The sequence below is a fragment of the Xiphias gladius genome, chromosome 11 (assembly GCF_016859285.1).
Source record: "Xiphias gladius isolate SHS-SW01 ecotype Sanya breed wild chromosome 11, ASM1685928v1, whole genome shotgun sequence".
NCBI classification, from domain to species: Eukaryota; Metazoa; Chordata; class Actinopteri; order Istiophoriformes; family Xiphiidae; genus Xiphias; species Xiphias gladius.
This window is the reverse complement of record NC_053410.1, coordinates 22,833,858-22,846,895: the sequence shown is the minus strand read 5'-3', so window position 1 is coordinate 22,846,895 and position 13,038 is coordinate 22,833,858. Positions and strand designations below refer to the sequence as shown.

Below are 13,038 nucleotides of genomic sequence, written 5' to 3'. Positions count from 1 at the left end.
TCACAGAGAATCTCTGGAAAATGAAATTAATACACAGGGGTTAATCGGATTTCAGAATTGGATAGCTTCATGTTCAACACCTCGTCCATGCTGCCTCTTCTCCCACACTACCATAGCTTTGTACTTCCGAGGGCCTTGTCGACTTATCTCGAACCTGCCAAGCCTGTAACATCCACACCCATTTTTGGACTCCCTGTATTGAATAATTTGTGGTCTTACTTAATACAGAGCAACATTAAAATAGATTTCTCACAAACTACTTGAAAATGCCAAGTGAAAATGACGGCTCCAGTTTGACTGCCCATTGCAGTTCAGCCCAGTACTGTCTGATGGAGAACATCTGAAGAATTTTTCATAGCTACACCTGTCCCTACCCACATTTACCCTTGTTTCTGGTCCCATATGTGTGTGTTTCTAGGGGCAGTCCCAGTCCCAGAGAGCCTGTTGTTCTCTCCGCCTCCACTGGTTCCACTGGAGCATGTCTCCTCTGAGCACCTAATGGAAAGCGTCAGTCCTGCTGAGATGGAGGAGCTGAGGAGAACATGTAAAGGCAGCATGGAGTGTGTCTATGACACCCTAGCATCTGGCAGCTCTGACCTGGGCTTACAGACCCTGGACGCCAAGAAGAAATACCAAAATCTGGCTCTGATCTATGGTAAGCCGTCTACACTATTTTGGAAAGGTCTTTGTGTTTTCATCATTGATCTGTACTAATGTGATGTGGTCTGTCTGTGGTCTGGCAGGTAACATGCCTCCCATACTGACAGAGCCCACAGTGATCTGCAGTAAGGTCAATTCTACTGTCAACATTCAGATCGTTGCTCAGGACCCTAACGGAGACCCCATCACCTACTCACTGCTCTACCCCAGGCCTCCACGGGCTTCTATTGGCAGCGGTGAGACACACACACACAAAAATAAAGACACTTTTCCCTCAAGTCTTTGCAACCCCCCCCCCCGCCCCGTTGATCCATCGCTGTTACAGTTGACATTTGCTTTACAGTAATGTTGTATGACTCCTGTGCCTTCTGCTCCAGGTGATGGCTACCTGACATGGACTCCCCTCAGCACCCAGCCTGTCCAGCTGACCATCAAGGTCAGTGACGAGCTCACTAGCTCCCTGTTTACCCCCATTCTACGCGTTTGCAACTGCCTCAATGGAGGAACCTGCCAGTATGACAGCATCGCTGAAAACCACCAGCAGGGAAGGTTCCAGGTACATTTTTTAATTTAATTGATGCTTGTTTCTAATGCAGTTCCTTTTCTCATACATCATATTTTCATCACCTGACATTCAGAACTTCAATTTGAAAATTTGCCCGTTTTTGCTGGTGTTGACCCTGAACAGGTACAAGCAGATCTAGTACAGACAAAAATTTTGTTTTAGGAGGATTTCTAACTAAATTAACTAAGCTGGAATTATTCAAGTGGCAGCCCTGATAAAAATGATAAAGAGCCAACAAGGCATCACCTCATTACATTTTCTCATTTTGGAATTATTTTAAAAGGTATTTTTTGGATTGTATTCCTTAGATATGAATACAATAAATGTTTTACTGATTGCAGTAGTTTCATGGCTCTAGGGATGGCAATGTCGGTCCACCACTTTGGTCCAGACTGAAATATCTCAACATCTACTTGATGAATTGGCGCAAAATTTGGTACAGACAATCATAGTTTCCAGACAATGAATTCTAATAACTTCGTCGATCCCCTAACTATTCCTCTAACACCATCATCGGCCGCACTTTGGGTTTAGTCCTAATTAGCAAATGTTAGCATGCTAACATGTCAAATTAAGACAAGGAACATGGTAAACAGTATAACCTGCTAAAAATCAACATGTTAGCACTGTTAGTAGGAATAAACAGTAATAATTATTATAAAGCGTTACAGCTGAAACAGATTCCCTAAAATGGAATAAAATAAATGCTAATCTAAATAAGATATATCATAATGTGGGCCCATGCCTGTAATTTAACTTAATCTTGCTTTATCCTTTTCACTGGTTGGCCTGTTCATTTAAAAAAATATTTTGGATGCCATATTTACTTGAATGTAAATTCAGTGTTGAGACAGCATCTGATGATTTGTACTAATGCCTTGAAGTATGGCTTTAGCATTTACTAAAATATCTCGATTCATAATCTAGTTTTTCAAATAAGTGTTCGTGTCCAAAGTCACAGTATCTCTTTCTTAAATTTAGTTTTGGATTCTCTCAACACTGTGGTTCTTCTCCCAACTGCTCAGAAAGTCTCCTTAACATCTGTCCTTGACTTGATGATGTTTCCGATTGGAGTTTAAGAAATGTGGTTTAGGGAAGAAGAAAGATGTAACTGTTTTGACTATTCCATCACTCATAGAGTTTAGGATAAGTTGGGACTGTTGAAAATGCATCCTTGTTGGTGCATTGACGTGCATGTGGTACATTAAGAATAAAATATTCTCCAAATCTAAAAATCTCTGAAGAAGTCTGTTTGAATGTAGTATCTCTTAAGGTCGTATACAGTAAGTTGTGCTGTGTCCGTCTTCCTTTCTGTTCATTCTTTTTTCTCCTCACAGGTGGTGGGGTGCTTGTGCCCAAAGGGGTTCAGTGGGAAGTTCTGTGGGAACACTTCAGACGTATGTCAAGGCAAGCCCTGTTTCCGAGGGGTGAAGTGCCAGTCGAAGACAGAGCTTGATCAGTTCACCTGTGGAGATTGTCCCGAGGATACTGTCGCCAAAGGAAAACAAGGATACAAGTGCTTTGAGCATGGTTTGTGGCACAATATTGATTTTTGGTTGCGGGATTTTTTTTGTGCAGTCACATCATCAGGTTTGGTGACAGCAATTTGACCCCATAGACTATGATTTATCTTATTCTTGTTTCTCTGTAAACCTTCTCAGACATGTGTATCCCTCCTTTCCCCTTCCCCTGCCACAAAGATGCCGACTGCCGCAGCACAAAGCAGAACTACACCTGCACATGTAAGCCCGGCTTTACTGGAAACGGGCACAACTGCACAGGTACTGAATACACAACACTTCAGTATGAATAATAACACATTCATGTACAATGATTTCACTGCACATCTGCGTTTGTCTATGCTGTAGATATAGACGAGTGTGCAGAGCTCTCAACCTGCCCCAATGCTAAGTTTGAGTGTAAGAACAAGCCGGGCTCTGTTGACTGCGTCTGTAGATACAAGGACACCAAGGACACTGATGGATGTGGTATGTGCACAATCATGTTTTCACTGTCATTTAGCCACCAGCAGATAATACAAGTCCAAATGACAGTAAATATAGTACAGTAACATTTTGTTTTTGTGTTTTTTTACTTAGCAATAAAGGAACTGTTGACAAACATGAGAAACTGTGCCAACTAGAGTCCCTATAAGGCTAACGTGTACTGTGCTGTATGTACCAAAACACTATACAGTATACCTACATGCAGTCAGTGCACACGATACACCTCTGGTGAATCTTGTATATTTGCTGTAAATTTACTGACTGTATCTTTCTTTACAGTAGGATTTCCTTATTATGATCTTTGACATAATGTTTATACAAAATGTTGTACACAATTTTTTTTAAATTTCATGTGTTATGTTGAAAGCCCCCACATAGTCATGATATACCTGTACAAGGGTTTTCATTTATTTTTCAGTCATTCAACTGGGATGGCGGTTAGTGATGGGAATGATTCCCACGGTTGCAGAGAGTCATATTAGACAACTCAGGACTGTTGTATGATTGTATAGTTTGTCGTGTGAGGGTTAAAAAATATTGTGCTTTGTCAGTATAGCGCTCTATTCATGAATTTCACCACACCTGTTCAAATAGCTTTGTCCAGGTGGGATATCTTACACTATTGTGCTCAGTGCACATTTCCCTGCAGATAGCTCACATTTACTCCTCCTGTGGATGAAAGCAAAATGGATTTATGAATCCACTGTTCCTCATACAAATTAAACTTTGTAAAACAATAATGATTCCATCAAAAATTGCCACCGTTTATCTGTATATTCTAAAAGTCCAAAATAAGATTAACAAGTTCCACAACACGGTTGGAAAACTGTGCGGTTCCACGCTATACCTGCAGACAACTTCCCTGTTAAGTGTTGTAAAAAACACACTTTGAAATACATGGATGTATTTCAAAGTGCATTACCAGTAACAAACACTACTAAAATATAATTATAATCCCTCACAGTATCTATCAATATATCAACAATATATCAACAACCTGAGCAGAGGTCAGATGTAACTGTGATCTGCTGAGTCCTGATGCACTAGATAACTAAACTAACACTAAATGAATTAAAATGTGTTTATGAGAACACATGTCCTGCACATGTCCAGTGTGTCACCGGTGTATTTGATGTGTTTCTCCACAGGTGACTCTGCCAACCCTCCAGGTAAGAGCTCCCATATACTTCAATTCTATGGCTTCAAGAGCTTTAGCCTAGCTTGGCCCTGCCTCTGGCATTACCATGGTAAACATGCCCACACAGTATATGGTACCAAGAAGCCATCACACAACCTTTGCTGCTGTTGTGTTTCTGCAGGGTCTAATTTGTTCAATGTCTCTGTGAGTTGGAAGAAGAACAGATCTGACGGACTCAAACAGGTGTGTGTGTGTGTGTGTGTGTGTGTGTGTGGGTGGGGCGGTGTGCCAGGGTTGTCTGGTAAAACACAAATTAGTAACCTGTATACTGATGTACTGATAACATAATTGAACCAATTTACATACAGCAAAATAATGATCTATTTCTGCTTATTCCTAAGCTGGTGGACATTCTGTTGATGGGTTTCCAGAACAAATTCTACAACGCCAGTAAGAAGGACGCATTACTGGGCTCCAAACCAGGTTTGGATGAATATCGTATCAACGTGTCCAGTGACACACCCCACTGGTATATCAGAGACTACCTGGCCAGAGTTAGCAGCCTCTATGATATCCGTGCCATTGAAGTTGATGGTAAGATACTTTTGGTGATTCCCATTTGCTTTTTATTCATTTATTTCTTTATTTTTTGGAAGGAAAGTTTGCATTTCTATGTACAAGCTCAGCAAGCCTCGGGACTGTTTTAAAATGAATTCATCACACTTTTTCACTTTTTCATCCGAGTTCTGTTGTTTGACACAATGTTTTTCATAGTACTAAATAAAACATGTCACTGTAGTTTGTGGGTTTTATTAAATTTTGTTATCTTGTTAAGTCTGACATTCTGTTATTTGCCATTGGTTTTTAGTTGTTATTGTTTCATCATGGTTATAATGTTTATAACGCCACTTCAAAAAATGCATTTTAAAAAACGGTCATCACTTGTTAATAAGGGTAATTATCATAATGACTACAATTGAAATGCAGTAGTATAGGAATCTATACTTCATATAGTAAGTATAGTAAACTATTACCTTTATATAGGATTGGCAAGTAGGAAAAGCAGGGAGCAATAGCATAACACTTTACCTTTAACATAATAACTGTGGCTAACATTATGTATTACAGTGTTTCAGTTTGCCATAGTATTGTGGTAAAGTATAAAATATACTGCAGCATGTTGTGTCAGTAAGACTGCCTCTCTGTCCCCACCTACAGATCTGGATGAGTGTAAGGCCAAGGAGGCGGTGTGTGCCCATCCAGCTCTCTGTGCCAACACTTACGGAGGCTACAGGTGTGTTTGTAACGGCACTGATGTGGATGAAACCCAGTCCTGTGTATTAGGTGAGGATCGGAGCATACTTTACATCCATCCTGCAGGTAGAGCAATGGCTCTAAGGCTAATCAACTATCCAAATCAATATTATGAGTACCAATCCCATAAAACATTTACCAGAAACTGCATTTACTACTGAAATTCATGCCTTTCAAATATGCCTTTTTATGGTGGATGTAGGCATTTTGCAGATCATGATTTAATAAAAATCATTGTTTTTTTTTTTCATTCACAGACCTGTAAATGACACTAACATTTATCCTGTCCTTCCTCACCTTGTGAAGCAATATGTGACTTGAATTGATGAGAGTTTGCCACATTTTGCCATGACTTAATACTGACTGACCCGTTCCAGAGAGAGACAAGGTGAGCGATGTGGAGCTGGACCTTGTTCTGGGGCTGGTTCTGGGCATCGGCATCCCTCTGCTCCTGCTGCTTCTCCTGGCTGCGCTGGCCTGCTTCTGCTGCTGCAAGAAGACTGTTACTGGAGAGTGAGTAGGACATGAAGCAGAATTTTTTTTTAACTTTGTGCATGAAAGCATGACTGACTGAAATATAAAGATTAAGATTTTTACTTTTTAACTATTAATGGTTTTTGAAAGAATCGTATGATAACAATATTATACAGGTTGTGTTTGATCGCAGCCGATGATGCTGCTCTCCCGCTATTTTTGTGCTGAATACTCCACCAAAAAACACTACATTTTGAGCATCAAATGCTCCTTGTAGCCTTTGCAGGTGGTTTTAAAATGCTTGTATCCGTGGCCAGCTTAGATTCACATTAGATACAATGGATTCCGACAGTGACCTCGTTTCGCAACACAAAAGAAACTATCAAAACTTCCATAGCAAATTGCCAAACCAGTCATGCAGCATAATCCATTTCTCCACTTTTAAACCATACTATATATTGCAATAAGTCACATTTTAACCAAAATATAGCTGAGTGCAAACTATTCACCTATCGTGGTTCCAGCTTCAGTGCTTTAGATTTATGTATCAACATGGCTGTTTCTCTTTTGGCACACCCTCCTGCCATTTTTTTTTTTTTGTGTGCAGTGACCATCACTCATTAGACAGTTTTTTTCTGGTGTGTATTGAGCATAACAGCCTCATTACTGCCTTTCTAAGACAAGGTCTGTCCTCACTCAAAACAATGGCTCGACCATCACTGGGCACTAAAAACTCACTCACGAATAAATATAAAACCGTGTTTTTAGGTGGGTCAGCAGCTCCTTTGGGCAGGGTGAGGCAGGGTTCATTGCAAGTCACCACAAAATATACTGCTGCAGAGAATGACCAGACCATACCACACACACACACACACACACACACACACACACACACACACACACACACACACACACACACACACACACACACACACACACACTCACTGTTACACTGTTTCAAGGTATACTAGTCAAGTAGATCTGCCCAGAGACAATCCTTTACAGCAACTTGGAGGTTTTAAATCCTGTCTTCTGTACTGCTGCTGCAGCACTGTCTTCTTCTATTTAACTTCTCAGCCGGAGGACGGACTGCCCACTCTCTTACTATATTAAACAAAAACACTTCCTACTAACAGCTTTGGTCCGAGTTATGAAACTGCACTTGGGTAACACTGAGGAATGTTTGCAGATATAATATACAGTAAACCAAGGTGATGATGAGGGTAACACATCCACAGATTAGAGGTGCTTTGTTTGCTCACAGGAAAATGGCTAAAGACGCATCATCAAAGCATCCAGTCATCCATTTTCTTAAAAGGGATAGTTCAACTTTTTGCTGAATATCCTCATTTGCTGTCTTGCAGAGAGTTGGCTGAGAGGATTGATGCAAGTCTCACATATGTATGGTAAATACGAAGCTAAGCCAGTTAGCTTAGCTTGGCATAGAGACTGGAAACGGGGAAACAGCTAGCATGCCTCTGTCCAAAGGTAGCAAAATCTGCCTACTATTTAACACAATATTTCATTTTCCATACAAAAGCCAAAGTATAAGGACACTTTACCATACTCATTGGGGTTTTATTTAGAATTACAATCCAGACTATTTCTTAGGCGTTACCAGTAACTAACTTCCTTTTTGTATGGATAGTATAATGTGCTAATTAATGAGCTTTAGAGGGGCTGGCAAGTGGAATCTTCAGAAAGAGCTAGGCTAGCTGTTTCCAGTCTTTATGCTAAGCTAAATTAAGCAGCTTCATATTTACCATACAGATATGAGAGTGGTATCATTTTTCTCAGCAAGAACTATTCCTTTAAATAAATATAAAAAAATTGGTTTTTGCTATTGTGAGGAAGGTTACAGTACTTCTTCAGGCTTTTTAGGATTTAGTTAGACAACAAAGATCGAAAAGCCATTCACAATAAAGAGATTGAAATGATTTAACCACACGGTCAATCCCACATGTAAAAACACCACATCACCGTAGGATTTAAGTATAAAGCTGACTGTGTCATGTTGAATGGAAGGCCAGACTGAAACATGACCTGATACATCATATCCAAATGTATAGTATATGTGTGTGTGAATGTGTATAGCAGTGTATCTTTTTGGGACTTTGTGCATCATAATGCGCACGTGTCCTTGGCCCCATCATGTGTGTACAGATGTATGGCATCTGGGCCAGGTGTTAGTGGGCCATAGAGACGCATAATCCCCCGGTTGACTGGCCTGCTTTCTCTGCTATCAGTAAACTGGACCCTATGGATATAATGGCCGGGATCTGTGCCTGCGTTGTGGGATTATGTTGTTAGATTAGAGTGAGAAGCAAAAAACAGGGAGGAGGTTATGCCGTTGTCTTTGAACAAGATTATATGGTATGATATAATAATACTTAAGATCCCAGATGTATGTGATATGATGGAGATGGAGCAGCAATGATTTAATGCAATATTTCCAATGTTCCTGTTTAACTTCCCGTGATGTAACATCAAACGTAGGTTTTCACAGTGTTCTGCAGCATTGTTTTTATAAAATACAAAAGAACCAGCTTTATATATAAAATATCAGGAGCTTGACTACAATTTAGACTAAGTTTCAGGGTCAAATGGTCTGAAGGGGTTTGTACAGTCATTATGCAAGTTTGCATGAAATTATTTGGCAAGGATTGTGTTTTTTCCTTTGGTTTTTATTCACAAAATAATTCATGGCACACCAGGTTGCACAGTCTGTACCTCATTGCCAGAGAGGATATACATATTTGCACAGAGAACAACCATAATGATATACAATCCAAAACATCTGAACTGCACATCAGACAACAGTGAATCTAGAGAAGCATCCAACATGTATGCATACTGTTTCAAATCAGCTTTAGACCCAGATTTCAGCATCTTTCAACACTCCGAATATCTAGGCTAGAACCTGCATGAATATTCATGATCCAATGATTATTCCAACTGCATAACAACTGCTGCCCATCCAAACATTTACATAAATTTTCCTGAAATGAATGATCTACTGAATGGAGAATTAGAGACATTAGTAATCAAAGCCAGGAATTCACTGAATAAGGTGCAAAAATATGCAGAAATTTAACTCCTGGCAGTATTACTACCACTCTCCAGTTTCAAATTACATAATGGCCCATTAGGTCCATAATTGAGTGCAAGAAATAATATGGACATCCCTCTCCATGTTTTCAACTTTCCAGCATCTTGAGAGGCAGACTCCAGTGATTCCTTGTTTACTTCTACAGTCTGAATGCCTCATGTGTTTTCCTTCCAGCCTCCCCCACTTGTTGCCAGACCACATCCAAGAGCAGTACAACCCTCCGCCCTTCAACTACTCCGACCCTGCCCTGCACTACATGACCCACTGCAGCCCCCGGATCATAGACAACATCGCACCCAGGCAGCGCCTCAGATAGCACACACTAAAACCGTATAAACAGACATGGATGTGTGAACATCACTCACACAGACAGTAAAGCTTGTACACAAAAATGCACGGACTTACAAACACAATGCAAGCACTTTTGGAGCCACTGTCTGTCTTATCATGACAGGATGAATGACTCTTATTTATACGGTAACAAACAAGTAATTAAACCCAAGGGACTTTTAAAGTCAATTATTTCAGATCCTCTCCACTGAGCGATGGACCTGCCAATTGTGAGCTGAAAGTTTTTTCGGCTGGACAACAGTTTACAGTCAGAGTCTGACCCAGCAGAACTCGACAATCTCTTGGCTGGAGACGGCGATGAAAAGTAAACCACTGCAGTGGTCTTTAGCTTCCAGCTGATACTAGGCCAACAGCATCCTGGATATCAATTTTAGCAGCTGCCAGCACACCTGGCATCGTGCGCCCTCCCTCTGTTCACAATTATATTCAGTGCCGAGCTTGATATTGCACCTGTCCAAAATGTACAGTAACACATCCATATTTGGAAAATCAGCGTCACTCATAATCAACAAAACATCGTTGATTTAATTTATGTAAGTGTTATTATTTTGCAAACACACACACACACAAAAAAGCATTCATCTCACTTTGGAATTACACAACAGACGGCAAATGATTCTTCTCACTGGATTGTCTCTCTGTTAATTTAACACAGCAGAGAAATTCAGTGTTTCAACTGGCAGCTGTCTTTTGTAAAGCTGGACTGTCAATGCAGGTTAAAAGCTATGTTAGTAACATTGCTGCTGTGACTTCAAGAGCTGGTGAGAGTATACATTGAATTTAGCTATCGAAACAATCATGTCAATTTACTAATGTTGGGAAAAGAATGGCCGTGTGGCTAAAGATATGGTCTTCTAAACAGAAAGCTCCAGGTTTCCTTGGTATCCTTGAGTATAAGACAGTTAATCCATAGACCGACTGTAGAGTTTTTGTCTACATCTCACCTTGACCTGCAATTTAGGAGGAAAAGGATTAACACATTGTCATCTTCCTACAAGCTGATACACAACAAGCTCTAGTTGCTGGCAGCTGATTGAACTCAGTGTCTTTAAAAAGTGGTCCTACTGAAACAATAACGTCATTTCCTCCAAATGTTATTCTTGGCAGGGTGGAAAAGCACTTCACATTCTGAAAATGAAGGACATTGGAATAAAGGACGCCTCTACTTCTACTACTGTATTAAAATCGTGTCTTCCATTGACTGTCAGTGCAGTATTGATCATTGTATACAGTTACTTCAAATCAATTAAACTGCATATCAAAGTAATACGGACCTGCCAAAATCCGATTTTAAATTAAACATTAATATGTCATCTAATCAGTGGTGGAAGAAGTACTCAGATCTTTCACTTATGTAATACCATAGCATAAAAATACTCCGTTATAAATTTTACCTACATATACGCCCTACTCCGAAGGCCCCAAGGTCACAGTTTGCCCACTGGTTGTGTGTAATCTGACTAACTGCAAGTTTTTTTAAGAGGTTTCACCACTGCTATGAATAAAATATTTCTCAAAAAATTATTTTCAAGATTAAATTACCAATTACATAATCTCTGTGGCAGTTTCCTGGACCGTGTGTCATAGTTTGACCTTCAATGTAACTAGTAACTAAGGTTGTCAAATAAATGCACTGGAGTAAGAAAATACAACATTTCCAGTTGTGGAGGAAGCAGTCAGATCCTTTACTTGAGTAAAAGAAGTAATACCCCATGTAAATGTATGTAAAAAAAGGGGAAAGTCCTGCATTCAAAATTAGTACATAAGTATTATCAGCAAAATGTAATTTAAGTATCAAAAGTAAAAGCACTAACTCTGCAGAACTGGCCTTATAATTGTTATAATTGATGCATTAACATGTAAGTAGCATTTGAATGTTGTTGCTAGTTCAGGTGGGGCTAATTTAACTACTTTATATACTGTCTTGTAGATTTAGATAAATCTATAAAAATTCATTATATGTGCTGACTAGGAACTAGGAACTGTTGCATGTAGGGCAGTAGTATAAAGTATAAAGCAGCATAGAAATGCATGTAAATACTTAAGTGAACTCTCTCTAAATTGCTCTTATGCACAGTACTTGACTAAATATACTAGTTATTTTCCACCACTATCTACAATAGTTAGCATTCACTTTATTTTTTATTTGACTAGTCATTTCTTCTCTAGCCACCAGGTGTCCCAGCTGAGTTCCCCCACACGAGGCAGATCAATCACATTTGTTTACGAGTAGGATTTAAGTAGAAACGCAATACTCTCCCAGCCGCACACACACACACACACACACACACACACACACACACACACACACACACACACGCACTCACACACGTATACACAGATGACTGGACACCTGCTCTGCAGCCTTCATCTGGAAGTGGCCTCAGCATGCGGTGGAGCCCGCTGGCCCCCTGCAGAATGAGATCATCTGAGGGGGGCGCAGAGCGCGTCAACCTCGCAGGTCCCTGCCTTTGCAGAGACAGACCTGGCCTATGCTACAGCCAGGGTCAAGGACGGGGCGCTTCTAGAACACTCTGCCCTTTCCACTTCCTTATTGTGGTTACACACTAAAGTACACACTCATGCAGACACTCCTGTATTTACCTTTTCAGGTAATACATTTCTCTGGTTTCAGTTTGTACAAGGTTGATTGTGTGAGTAAACTGAGATTATGCCCACGACACTATACAGGATTTGTAGAGGAAACTTCTGGAAAGACTAAAAATCCATAGCAAGTGGAACTCCTGACACCTGTGATACAAAGGCACAGCTAACAGTGAAAAACAGCCGCTGAGGATGAAACCTCCTCGGCGAGAAAGCTTTGTAGTGCCACACTTCTGGAAGGTTCCAAGTAGTACTGTTTCATGTGCTGCTGAAGGCTGCAGTGTTTGAACTCCAGCTCCACACAGACTGCAGAAGACAACCTGGAGGCAAGCCAGTCGGGAAAGAGGGAGGCGGTGAGAGGGACAGAGTCAGACAAAGTCAGAAAAAGAGAGATAGAGGACAGGAGGGAAATGAAAAGTGAGGGTGTGAAGATCGACTGCATGGATTCTATTTGAGAGCCAGTAAGGGGTTTTGTCCCTCAGATCCCCTTAAATAAAACAAGTGACGTGCAGGTTTAGAGGTGGTTGATGATCTAGTGCCAAGCCCAACAAACAGAAACACGTTAGGGGATAGAAGACTAAGTGCATGCTTAACACTATATCCATTTCATCACAACATGATTGAAATAGGCAGGGAATAGCAGGCCTGACCAAATCCTCTTATCCGATTTGAGGCCATTAATCATTTCTGCCTCATGATGTAATTTTGGAAAATAAGTAATTTCTCAGTAACAGGTAGGCCAGGATGCCGACGGGATTGGCTCATGGGCGGCTAGCCTGTCGTTGGACCTTGTATGGCTATTGCCCTTATTGCATGG

At 40.5% G+C, this 13,038-nt stretch overlaps 1 protein-coding gene across 4 annotated transcripts in view; it reads left to right on the top strand.

The window, feature by feature from the left end:
* The window catches only part of si:ch73-105b23.6 (fibrillin-2), a 28,546-nt gene extending 17,454 nt beyond the window's left edge, over positions 1-11,092 (top strand). For 2 of the 4 annotated variants that reach the window (XM_040140037.1, XM_040140033.1), the window contains 12 exons: positions 419-655; positions 744-896; positions 1,038-1,216; positions 2,563-2,755; positions 2,887-3,006; positions 3,094-3,213; positions 4,380-4,400; positions 4,551-4,612; positions 4,771-4,963; positions 5,588-5,713; positions 6,061-6,196; positions 9,441-11,092. In XM_040140037.1, coding sequence (XP_039995971.1) covers positions 419-655; positions 744-896; positions 1,038-1,216; positions 2,563-2,755; positions 2,887-3,006; positions 3,094-3,213; positions 4,380-4,400; positions 4,551-4,612; positions 4,771-4,963; positions 5,588-5,713; positions 6,061-6,196; positions 9,441-9,582 — 1,682 coding nt within the window. In that variant the 3' untranslated portion in view covers positions 9,583-11,092. The remainder of the gene's footprint in view (positions 1-418; positions 656-743; positions 897-1,037; positions 1,217-2,562; positions 2,756-2,886; positions 3,007-3,093; positions 3,214-4,379; positions 4,401-4,550; positions 4,613-4,770; positions 4,964-5,587; positions 5,714-6,060; positions 6,197-9,440) is intronic. The other 2 variants (XM_040140035.1, XM_040140034.1) reach the window with 2 other exon arrangements.
* The last annotated feature ends 1,946 nt before the right edge of the window (positions 11,093-13,038 follow it).